Genomic DNA, 11,327 nt, shown 5'->3' with positions numbered 1-11,327 from the left:
GTTGTAACTGGAGGGACCTGAGGGATGAGGAGAGATGTCAGAGCAGGGGGAGCACTGGCTCTTTTTTAGCCAAGTCTATCTGTTGATAGGTGATAATGCCACATGTGCAGCCCATCCCACCCTGGCTCTTGAGCTAATCCCCTCCTAGCTCACATGGTTTTTCTTGCAGCAGGGAGAGACAGAAAGTCAGCCACAAATTGGAAAATGCCAATTGTGAAGCTGCAGCAACTGAGTGGGAGTCAAAGGAGTACACATAACCCTTGGAACTGCTTTTTGCCAGAATCTTTGCCTTTAGTGTAGGAACTTGGCAAGGGGTTGGGAGCCCAGCTCCCCAGCCTGTCTCATCCACCGCCCCCCCCCCGTGGACATTTCTGCTGTATATATTCACTCAGCAGCATTTAAAACTTGTGAACAGTCAGTATGTGGTGCTAAATGCATAAAACAAACATAAATGCTGTTTCAGGTGGTCATGTGTTGTCCTGCTTCAGGGCACAGGATCTGAGCATCCCACTCCCATCTGAGTGAGAGGAGGTTCCATTTTCAGCATCACCAAGCAATCAATCCCTTGCTGCCATTTTTCCCAAATAACATTTTTTTTCTTGAGAAAAGGACTGGCATTCAGAGCAGGTGGGATCTAATCAGCCAGGTGCTGAGGCACATGCCCCAAAACACGGCTTTTAGAACTACAATAGAGACAAAAAAACCCCACTATCTACTTTATAACTGCAAACAAGGATCTAATCCTGTACATCTTGCTTGTGGGAATGGCTTATCAGGTGAGTTGCTCTACACAGTGGCTCTATCAGGTGCATTTATCTCTCTATGTACATGTATATGTATATGTATAGGAGATGTTTATGTATTCTGTCTCCCACTCAGTGTAGACATTAATCATGTGCTGCTCCACCCAAAAACCTTAAAAGTGGCAATGGCTGCTTCCACTGACGCCCATTTGACTCTTGTTTGAGGGTTTATTGCACCAGAGCTGCCAATTGCAAGTCCCAGGACCCTAAAACACCCCACGCTGCTCTGACTAAAATCCAGCGAGGTTTGGACAAGAGCCCATTGCCTTTTCTAAGATTACTTCAGGCAACAATTGCCATGCCATGGGGACATCTCTCCCCTGGGATGGTGGCCTTTGCTGGCATCCCTGCCATGCTGCACACATCCAGCACCCACCTCCAAACCCACCCAGAGCCTCTCTCCCCCCTCTCCTTCCTTCAGCTAAATAACCGTGCGATTATTTTTCCACATGAAAGTGCCCCGGTGTTCAGGTGGACAATCTGACTCCGGCTGAGCCGCCTGGAATCCCTGTGGTTTTGATTTTCAGCAGGGAACAATCTTATCGGCCCAGATTGTACACAGAGATAGGGAGCCCTGGGCTAGGGTTGCATAAGCACAGATTGCCTCAGCCGGGATGGGGAAGGCTCCTCTCGCTGTATTTATTTGTTTTCCCCACCGCGGGTTTCAGGTTCTCCTGGTGACCATCATTTCAGCTTCCCTTCCCTGCTCATTGTTTGAGCACCCGAGCCTTCCTCATGGATCACTGGGCAGGAGGTTCAATTGAAATCTGGCCTCAGCCCCCGGCCCCTCGCAAATTTCTTGCAAATAGGGTTTTTTCCCCCCTCCCCTATCTCGCTATGGTCCTTCTCTGTGTGAGGATGGGATGGGCCCGTTCGGGATGGATGTGACTCCCCCCTTCCTCGGCACACCCATTTTGGCCTCTTCCCCTCCTGCCAGCTCCTCTTTCAAACCTGGCAGCTGCGTGGGCACCTGGTCTCCGATTGCAGAGGCAGGATATACGGTTTCCGTGGAGGCCACCACCAAATAGCTGTGGCTACGTAACCCTGGCAGAGGCGAGGGATGAGGACAGAGAGGCATCCTGAGCAAAGCCAAGCCCCCAAAACGTCATCCGGAGGAGCACAGGGGGTGCAGACCCGGATCCCGGGGCATCCGAGGACAGTCCCCTCCCATGCCACACGATGCTCTGCTGCCAGGACAGTCCCCTCGTGTGCTGCCCCAGGGGCTGAACGCACCCATGAGACATCCATGCTGCGTTTCTGGGAGGTTGCTGGGGCAGGGCACAAAAAATCACCATGCACGTCAGGGTTTGTCCTTCAGAAAACTTTTTAGGTTTGAATTAACCCTGCAGCTGCTGCAAAGCCACTGTGGCGTGTACCTTTGGACTGCCCTTTGCTGGGGAACATGTTATGTCTCAGTCCTGTTCACAGCTTTGCCTCCTTTTGCCTCTTCTCCTTCTGGTTTAGAGGATTTTAACAAATCCCCCTTTTACTGGTGCCTTTGGGTCATGCAACATCGTCTCCTTTTCTTACCTAGGGCAGATTGGCAAATTTGACACATCCATAAACTAGAGGAGACCACTGTGATGAGCTGGTTGAACATTTGGTGTGCTGTGAGCCCTGATCAAGCCTGGAGGTCACCACTGTGTAAGGGCTTGATCCTTCTCCATCCTAAACTTCCTGCCAGGCTTGAACTCAGCCCTGAGTGGGAGCAGACTGGAGAGGGGTGGTGGGGGTGACTGGCTGCTGACCAGGTGGGGGTCTCTGAGCAAGACAGCAACAGCCTCCTGCAGCTCCCCATCCATAAGCCCTGCTTGCCTTTGCCCTCCTGAGGGCTTTTTGAACCCAGTCCAAGTCACCCTTGGGACCTGGAGGGCTCAGAAGCAGATCCTGCACACAAGGGTGATGGATGGAGCTGGAACGGCCCCAGGTGACATCAGCCTCTTGGCCAGCTTGTTGCTCTGAGTATCTCTGTCCACTTCAGTAGGTACTGTGACTCCTGGGAACAGCACAGATTCAGCATCCCCACAGCCTTTCCCTGTGCTGTTTCCCCCAAGAAATAATCCCACCTCCTCACCAAGCACCTCCTTTGGCTTTGGGAGATGTTGCCTCAAGGGGAACTTCTGAAAATAGCAATTCATAGAATCACAGAAATACAGAATGGTCTGGGTTGGAAGGGAGTTTAAAGACCATCCCATGGACAGAGACATGTTCCACTCTACCAGGTTGCTCAGAGCCCCATCCAGCCTCGCCCTGAACACTTCCAGGGCTGGGGGATTTCTCCAGGCTCAAGTTGAGCCTCACCCCTCCCACAGGCAGCAGTGAAGTGTGTCCCAGCAGAGAACCACGCACTTCCCCCACTGCTCACCCAACAGACACTGAACAACACAGGGTGCTTGGAATAGGGCAGAGCATCCCCATCCCAGATCCACTCAGAACCCCAGGGGGTTCACTGAGAGGGCTGGAAGCCACCACAACAGGTGACAGAGCTGTCCCCTGCAGTGAGCATTGCTGAGCCTGCACACCATTCCCAGCTCTGCTCCCTTTGGTGCTGCTCTGGCAGCAAAGCCCTGGCTGGGCAGAGGGCAGCTGCTGTGGGGCTGTGGAGACACAGGCAGCCCCTGGCAGGAGTCCTGGCTAAGGTCTGCAGCTCCTTTGTGCCAGTGCCTCCGCCCCAGGAAGAGAACAGCAGATTATAAACTGGAGTCCTTTCCCTCTTGAACTCTCTCTTCATGTTTCCCTGCCAGCTCAAGGACATTAGGTTTAGGAAGATCTTAATTCCCTAAATACATCTCTGATTTGCTCTAGGATGATGCTGCCCTTCTTTTGACTGGAGCATGCACCAAGGCTGTGTCTGCCAGCATCCCTGGCACTGCCACAAAATCCCTCCTGTGCCCTCACGGACAGAGATGCAGGTCCTGTGACACCCACCACCCCATACAGGGCACTGGGAGAAGGGGTGAGAGGACACAAGCTCTCTTTGGGGTTCAGGAGAAGCACCCTGATGGTTTACAGATGTGATTTCATTTTTCAATTGTTTCTAATTTGCATGGGGTTTTTTGTTTGGGGTTTTTTTGGTTTTGGTTTGGTATTTTTTCAGTTCTAGAAAAGAGACAATTTCTTCAGGGAGTGTTAGCCACAAGCCTCATTTGGCATTGTTTTTCAGTCAATTGGTTTTGTCTCGTATTATTAGGAATATTGTGTTACATAATGATAAGCTGTGGTGACTTATTATGGGGACTATAAAGGGAGGCAGCGTGGGAGTGCAGAGCACCAGCTGCCCTTCCCACCCCATCACCTGCCCTTGCTCTGACCTTCAGCAGGTCTGTCATCTCACCAGGTCTCAGTTTCCCCTCCTGTAAACCAGGGCTGATCCATCCTCTAGCATTATCTCAAAAGCTTTTCCATCCTGAAGTCAGAAAAATAAAAAGTTTTTCCCATTTCTTCCATCCTGAGATGCAGGCATGAGGATTTCCAATGCCTTTTCTACCGCAGCTGAAATCCATCTGAGTCTGAGCAGATACCAAAGCATCTCTATCCCTGCAGAACTAAGCTGTGGGTGAGAAGCTAAGACAGGGATGAGGAGCTGCTCTGCCCACAGAGGTATTTTCCAAAAGCGCTGGACAAATGAAAACAGGAAACCATAACTGAACTAAATCTGCCTCTTTAACCTCATTATTAGGATTGGGATTATATGCTTCAGAGAAAGTTCATCCTCTGTTTAAAACTTGAGGAGATGTGGATGAGCACGATAAGCCACAGGGAGAGAGGGAATGTTCCTGCACTTGGTGAAAAGTCCAGCTGGAAGGAAAGCCAGGGTGGCACAGGACGGGGGTTCAGCCTGGGGCCCTCCTTCCAGGCAGCATGAGGCTGCACTTGGGGTGACTCTGGGGAGCCTGGTAATTCACTCTCTCTGCCTGAAGATTAAAGCAAATTTTCCCTCGTTTCCATATTTAAAACTGTGTCCACATCCAGCTGGGAAGGATGACAGTGTCTCAGGTTACTTTGTACCCAAGCTCCTGTAGATCCGGCCTCTGCCACCTCTGCTCTCCCCACACAGCACCTGGTGCCCTCAGAAAACCCAGCAGCTTCAGCCCCAACAGGAACAGCAAAATCCATCCTTGGACACAGATTGCCACAGCCAGGATGTGCAAGCTCTGTGTTCTGCTGCTGCTCATGGCATGGGGCAGGCTGCAGCACCTTGCCCTGAAGGCTGCTTGTGCTGGGACCAATCTCCAGCAATCTCAGAAAACTCTTCCTTGGTGCAAAATTACTGACAGCAAAGCACGTTGTGTGGGCAGACAGAGAGATTTTCCACCTGTGCAGCATTCATGAACTGCAGTCTGGAGAAAAGCAGGAGCAAGGGAGAAGCTCAGAGGTGAAGAGTTATCTCGGGCCATGTGGTGTTTCTTTTATGGAGCCTGCAGATCCTGAAGCACTTCAGGAATAGTTAAACAATTGTTAAATGGTACTTTATCTTCAGGCTGGATAACAGCACCAGCAGCCACTGGCTGCCTAGTGACAGGCAGCTCCATAAAACCACCTACCCAAGAGAGAGGGAGTTGGGATGCCTTAGCCTAATCCTGGCAGTACCACACACCTGGACCCATTCCATCTGCTGACATTCCCAAACCTGTGTGCTTAAAATGAAACTCCAACTCTCTGGCTGTTCAGGCCTGGTTTGCAAAGACACAGAGCACAAATGTGCCATTCTGGGCTTCTGGAACTGCAGCTAGGGATGTGCAAGCTTTAGGGAGCCAGGACTGGAAATGTTGGGCTTAAATCCATGGGCTGAGTGAGCATCCACTCCTCACCAGCAGCTTCTGTGGAGGATTTGCCAGCACGTGGTCCAGGACTATGGGGCACAGAGTGGGACTCTGCCTGCCCCTGGGGTGGGCTGCTGGGGAAGGGGAGTGGGCAGGAGCTTGCAGCAGGGCAGGGGCAGAGCAGACGTGTGTGGTTTGTGGCTAGGACGGCGCTGGCTCAGCGTGACCCAGGACATTAAACGAGGAGAGAGCAGGGGGCTGGCTTTCTCCTTGGGTGTTTGCTTTTATACACTGAATTTCCTGCTTGGGGAATCTAAGTGCTCCCCACAGCCCTCCCTGGGCTGTCCCAAAGGTGGAGATGGGCTGGGGAGCAGCGGGCTGCCCGTCTGACTCCGATGGAGGAAGAAGCGCTTACGGTAGAGCTGACCTTTCTAAATCCCTGCTTTGGACAGACATTTCCAATAAGTGCTGAAGAAAAGTCTGCCAGTTCCAGCTTTCTCAGCCTGCTCTCCATTTTCCTTCCATCCTCTCCAGGCTGAATTTAATCCGAGAAGGTTCCTTTGAGCTTTTGTGTGTTGCTGGGGGAGATGTGGGCGCACAAGGGATCGCGTTACAACTTTCATTTCCTGAAATGTTTGAGGGAACATCCAGGGTTTTATCCACACATCAGGCAAAGTTGAGGGCTCGGATTTCAGGTCTTGTCACTCAGCTGTCACCAAACAAATGAGCCTCTCAGAGCTGGAGACGGAGAGAGCTACCTGCTATTCATGACCCCGAAAGCAGGTGATCACTCATGGGAAAAACAGGTAGAATTAATCATTCTGCTGTTCTCTGTTTCCTCCCCGTTTTTGGCTGACCTGGACACAGTGTGAGATCTGTCCTGGGGGGTGAACGGGAGTGGGGGGGCGAATTAACTCCTTCCTGCCGGTGGAAATACAAAGCAGAGCTGAGTGAGAAAGAGCCTCAGGCTGCCTCCCCAGGCTGGCTCTGCTGTGAAAAGCTTGCTGCGAGGTCAAGCCTAATCGAGGAGAGCTCAGCAACCTGTGCCTGGCTCAGCTCCAGGGCCTCCCTGCTCCTACCTGACGGCTGGCCAGGAAGTTATTACCGGGGGATGCCCTCAGCACCCTTCATCCCTCCTTTCCACCTCCCGCCTGTTGCCAACCTCGTCCCTCTCCCTTTTGGGGAAGTGCAGAGCCGTGGGGTGGGTAGGGCTCCGAGGCCGGGGGGCCTGAGACTACCCCCGGTCTGCAGGTGTGCGCTGGAAAGGGGATTTGGGCAAGGGGAGCATCCCATGGAATCTTCCCCAGCCCTTCGACAATCAGCCCTGTGCCTGCCTGCAAGCAGGAAGCGCCTCTGAGCTGTTTGCTTTGAAAACAACTCCTGGTTTGCGAGTCCTTGCTTGGTTTTCCCGCCGAGCAGGGCTGGAGCCCCGGGCAATATTTATCCTTCCTCTTCACCGAGCCCATGGTTTGGGGAAAAAAACGGAGCTGGAGCTTATCCATCCTCGAGGGGTAGAGCCCGCAGCTGCTGACCCCAAAAACATCCTTCATTTCCCCGGGGGTTCCCCTTTTGTGCCGGTGGGCACAGGAGCGGCTGCCCTGCTTTGTGAGGGATCGCGGAGGAACGGGATGAGAGCCCCGGGAAGGGGGATGAAGGTCCCTGGAAAGGGACAAAAGGGGACCCTGGCCCGGGGAGCACGGACCGTCCTGTCCGGTCCCCTGAGGTCCCGGCGGGTCCCGCAGCAGGACCCGTCCCTGTCCCCTTCCCCAGCCGGGAAGCCGAGGTCGGGGTCGCTGCACACCAGGTGAGGGGAGGGGGCTCCATGCTTCCCCCACAACGTGGGGCCTCGTCCCGGCTCCTTCCGCGGCCGCAGAGGAGCGGGAGCAGCTGCGCGCCCCCCGCGCGTTTTGCGCGTCCATGCGCGGGATTTGCGCCCTCCTCCCCTGCTCCCCCCGCCGTGTCCCGGCAGGGCAGGAGCTCCCCCTGGCCCCGGCCCTGCCCCCCCCGAAGGGTCGTGGGCGCAGGAAGCCCGGCGGGACCTGGGCCAGCTCCCCCGAGGGGGCGGCCGGGGCCCGTCCGGAGGGAGGAGGGAAACCATTCCCGTATCCCGGCCCCGGGCCTGGCTCCCCCGCAGCCCAGGGGGCGAGGGGTGGGCGCGGATCCGCTGCCCCGTCCGGCCGCGGGTGGGGGTTCCGTGGGGGGCTCTGGCGCGGGGCCGGGGGCCCGCCGGGGACCGGCCGGGAGGGACGCGCAGCGCTCCGGCCGGGCAAGACCCTCCTGCAGAGGGTGACATTTCTCCATGGCCCAAGACCCCGAGCACAAACACGGCAGCGATTTAAATAAACACGCACTTAATGATGCAAAACGCTAACAGGGAGCACCGGCACCATCGAGGCCCCGACGGGGCGGGCGGCGGGGCCAGGCGCTCCCTCCCGGCCGGGTGCCCGGCCGCTCCCTCGGGGCGACCGCAGCCTAAACGGGGCCTCTGTCCCCGTCCTTGCTCCCTCCCGAAGCCGCCGGCGTCCCCGCAGCCCCGAACCTCCGAAACAGCTCGTGGGGAGGGGGTGAGGGTAGGCAGAGGGGCACGGGCTCGCCCCGGCAAAGAAAAGCGCAGCCTGGGTTTTCTGCCATCAGCGTTGTTTAATTTAGACTGTTTAGGTACAATAGAAAATAAACCCGAAAGCACATGCGATTTTTGGTAACAAATACTCGAGACAGGCAGCGTCATCCGCGGGCTCTCTGCAAGCCGGAGGAGGGAAGCGGCGAGCGGGCACAGACGGGAGAAGGAAACGGGGAACTGGCGGGGAAGTTTAGGAGGAAATGGCCGTCGACTTTTATTATTACTATTATTATCCTAATTTTTAGCCACATCGATGCATTTCACCACCGAAGAGGAGAAAGGTGGGGAACGCGGGTCCACGGGAGCCCACTCAGTATCTGCCTTGCACGGCCGCGGTCAGACACAGGCACTTGGTAAAACTCTAATACTGCAGCTTTTGATATTTTTTTTTACCTTATTTTTTCTTTTTTTCTTTTTTTTTTCTTTTTTTTTTTTTTCTTTTTTAATTTAAACTACATCGAAATCTTTTTGGTAAGGCTAAATATGAAAAATGTAAACGTAACTTCCCCTCCTTCCTTCCACTCCGACACAGGGCTCAGTACAGCGGTTCTCTCCCTCTGTCCCCGTCCCAGCTCCTCGGGGACCAGGCCAGGCAGCAGCAGGGATGCGCCGGCCGACCCTGCCCCACCGCGCCCACAGCGCTGGGATTTGTTTGGGTGGAATCGGATCCAGCAGGGTTTGGGATTTTTATTTTCTTTTTTCTTCCCTTTCCTCCCCACCTCCTCCCCCCCCCCTTTTTTTTTTTTTTTTTGTAATTCCCGTTGGGACCAACTCGTCTGAACTCGAAGGGGTGATGAGGGTTATTGCCGCTCTCTGCGTTTGGCTACGTGGAAAAACAAAAGTTAAAAAATCGTGGTGATAGTGGGAGACGCTGAGGGGGAACTGGAGCAAGAGCCGATGTGGGGTTGTGTGAAAAGAGCCGAGAGTCCCGTTAAGAATCTGCGGGTGAGCTGTAAAACCGGGTGCTGTCCTCTATGTACAACCCAGAGCCTCTGTCCCCGAGCAGAACCTCCTCTCCCGATCCTCCGGCGGCCCGCCGAGGGCCTTTAGGATCCCAGATCCACCAGGCTGGACGTGAGGGGTCCCAGCAGCGAGTCCTGGAGCTGGTGGCCTTGGAGGCTGTGAGGGGTCTGGGATGCGGCTAAGCCGCTCAGGGAATAGCCGGAGCTCCTGGCGTGGCTGAGGTTCCCCTGCAAGAGCAGGACCGAGTTCTGATCCGGGCTTTGGGGAGGAGAAAACTCTTCCTCGGAGCTGGACATGAGGGGTTTGCTCCCATCCAGAGGCGAGAGTTGGTTCGGTTTGTTGGTGGCCGCGTTGTTGTTTTCCGTGTTCTCTCTGCGGAAAGGCGAGAAAGAAAACCAAAAATATAATCCCACAACGGGGATGTTAGGGCGGGCATGAGGCGGCGGGGATGGGCATTGTGCTAATGCCCACAATAAATCCTTCGCGTTTAGTTCCAGCGTGGGAGCAGATGCTTCTCAAGGGGGGAAAAATAATCCTAATAATTTCACAACCGATCGTCCCTATTTCTTTTGCCCCTCCTACAAATAAGTACACTGAACAACCCGGTAACTTAGCTGAGGTGGGAAAATTGGATGAAGATATTTTTTTTCAGGGTCGTTTTTTCTTTCTTTTTCATTAAAAATGGAAGTGCGGCCCGGGGACGAGCTGCGTGCGGGGTTTTCTCCAGGAAGCTCGGTGGCGAGGTGGCCGAAGGAGATGCCCTCCGTGGCTCTCCGCCTCTTCGGGCCGAGCGGTCGCCTCGCACCGAGGCCATCGCGTCGCCTGCCGGGGTGGCCCCGGTACGGGGCGGCGGCCCGGCCCGGCCAGCGCGCCCTCATCCCGGTCTCCTTCTGCTTCCCCCGACCTCTCCATCCAACCCGAAGCTGCATCTCTTTTCTCTGAGCCTCGGAGCTACCCTACCCGACCCTCGGCAGCACACCACCCGGCATCCCGAGCGCGTCCCGGAGGCTACCGGCTCCGCATCGCTCCCGGTTTACCCGGGAAGGCAGGCAGCAAACAAAGGCGGCGGAGCGGCCTGGAAGAGCACGGTGGGGGTTCCTCGTTCCCCCAGGGCAGGTGAGGTCGAGTGGATCCCGGGTGGAAAAATTCACTTGGGTTTCCACGGAAGGGGAAAACGCAACGGGGTTTGCGGAAAAAAATTAATTAAAAGGATTTGAAGGGAACCGTGTGCTTTCATCGCTCCTATCCCGTCCGGCTCGGGGTACTGGCCGAGCTCCCGAAGCAGCTCCCGGGCTTCCCAAACGCGTCCCGCACGGTGGAGTAGGGAGAAAAGCAGGGAACGGAGGGGTGGCACGTACCTTTCCTTCGCCTCCGCCGCTCGGTCCCGTTGCCTCCTGTTCTTGAACCAGTTGCTGACCTGGGTGGTGGTGAGACCGGTGGCTTCCGCCAGCTCCCGCTTCTCCCGGGGGGACGGGTAGGGGTTGTGGGCGTACCATTCCCGCAGCACGCCCCGGGATTTCTCCTTGAAGCAGTAGCTGGTTTCCTCGCCGTCCCAGATGGTGCGGGGCAAAGGGAATTTTCGGCGGACGCGGTATTTGCCGACGGCGCCCAAGGGTCTGCCCCGCAGCTTCTCGGCTTCCACGTAGTGCGCCTTCAGCCAGAGCTGCTGCAGCTTGGGGTGGTTGTGGGGAGAGAACTGGTGGCTCTCCAGGATCTTGTAGAGCTCGCGGAAGTTGCCGCGGTGGAAGGCCACCACCGCCTTGGCCTTGAGGACGCTCTCGTTCTTGTGCAGGTGGTCGCAGGCCGGCAGCGACCAGAGGAACCGGCCCAGCCTCTCCAGGTTCCCCCCTTGCTGCAGCACCTCGCAGACGCAGGCGACCTGCTCCTGCGTGAAGCCAAACGACGGCAGCATCGACATGGCCGAGCGCGGCGGCGGCCGCAGGAGGACGAGGAGAAGGAGGAGGAGGAGAAGGACGAGGAGGAGGAGGAGGAGGCGACGGGCACCCCGCGGGAGCGCGGCGGCGGAGGGGCGCGGGGTAGGCGCCCACCGGGCCCGGGCCCAGCGCCGATCCGGATCCCGGTGCCGGTCCCGGTGCCGGCCCCAGAGCGGGGAGGCGCTGCGGCAGCCGAGGGCGGTGTGTCGGGCGAGCGGGGATGCTCGTCGCGGCGCCGGGGGGG

The 11,327-nt window shown here is 56.2% G+C and overlaps 1 protein-coding gene across 1 annotated transcript; it reads right to left on the bottom strand.

Moving 5' to 3' along the window:
• Positions 1-8,186: 8,186 nt before the first annotated feature.
• SIX1 (SIX homeobox 1) lies at positions 8,187-11,321 on the bottom strand. The gene is made up of 2 exons (XM_015629612.2): positions 10,508-11,321; positions 8,187-9,521 (listed from the first exon to the last, which is right to left on the bottom strand). Exons 1-2 carry the CDS (start codon positions 11,065-11,067, stop codon positions 9,233-9,235), a joined length of 849 nt encoding a protein of 282 aa, XP_015485098.1. The 5' UTR covers positions 11,068-11,321; the 3' UTR covers positions 8,187-9,232.
• Between the last annotated feature and the right edge of the window lie 6 nt (positions 11,322-11,327).

Source organism: Parus major, chromosome 5 (assembly GCF_001522545.3).
Source record: "Parus major isolate Abel chromosome 5, Parus_major1.1, whole genome shotgun sequence".
NCBI lineage: Eukaryota > Metazoa > Chordata > Aves > Passeriformes > Paridae > Parus > Parus major.
Note: the sequence above shows the minus strand (reverse complement) of the source record. Positions and strands in the feature narration are given on the sequence as shown.

What these genes read in the sequence shown, in the direction of transcription:
- SIX1 (XM_015629612.2), bottom strand. Translation starts at nt 11,067, where the DNA reads ATGTCGATGCTGCCGTCGTTTGGCTTCACGCAGGAGCAGGTCGCCTGC. An exon ending in GCGGCGGAGGCGAAGGAAAG is followed by an intron (nt 9,522 to 10,507) that starts GTACGTGCCACC and finishes GCCTTTCCGCAG; the next exon opens with AGAGAACACGGAAAACAACA.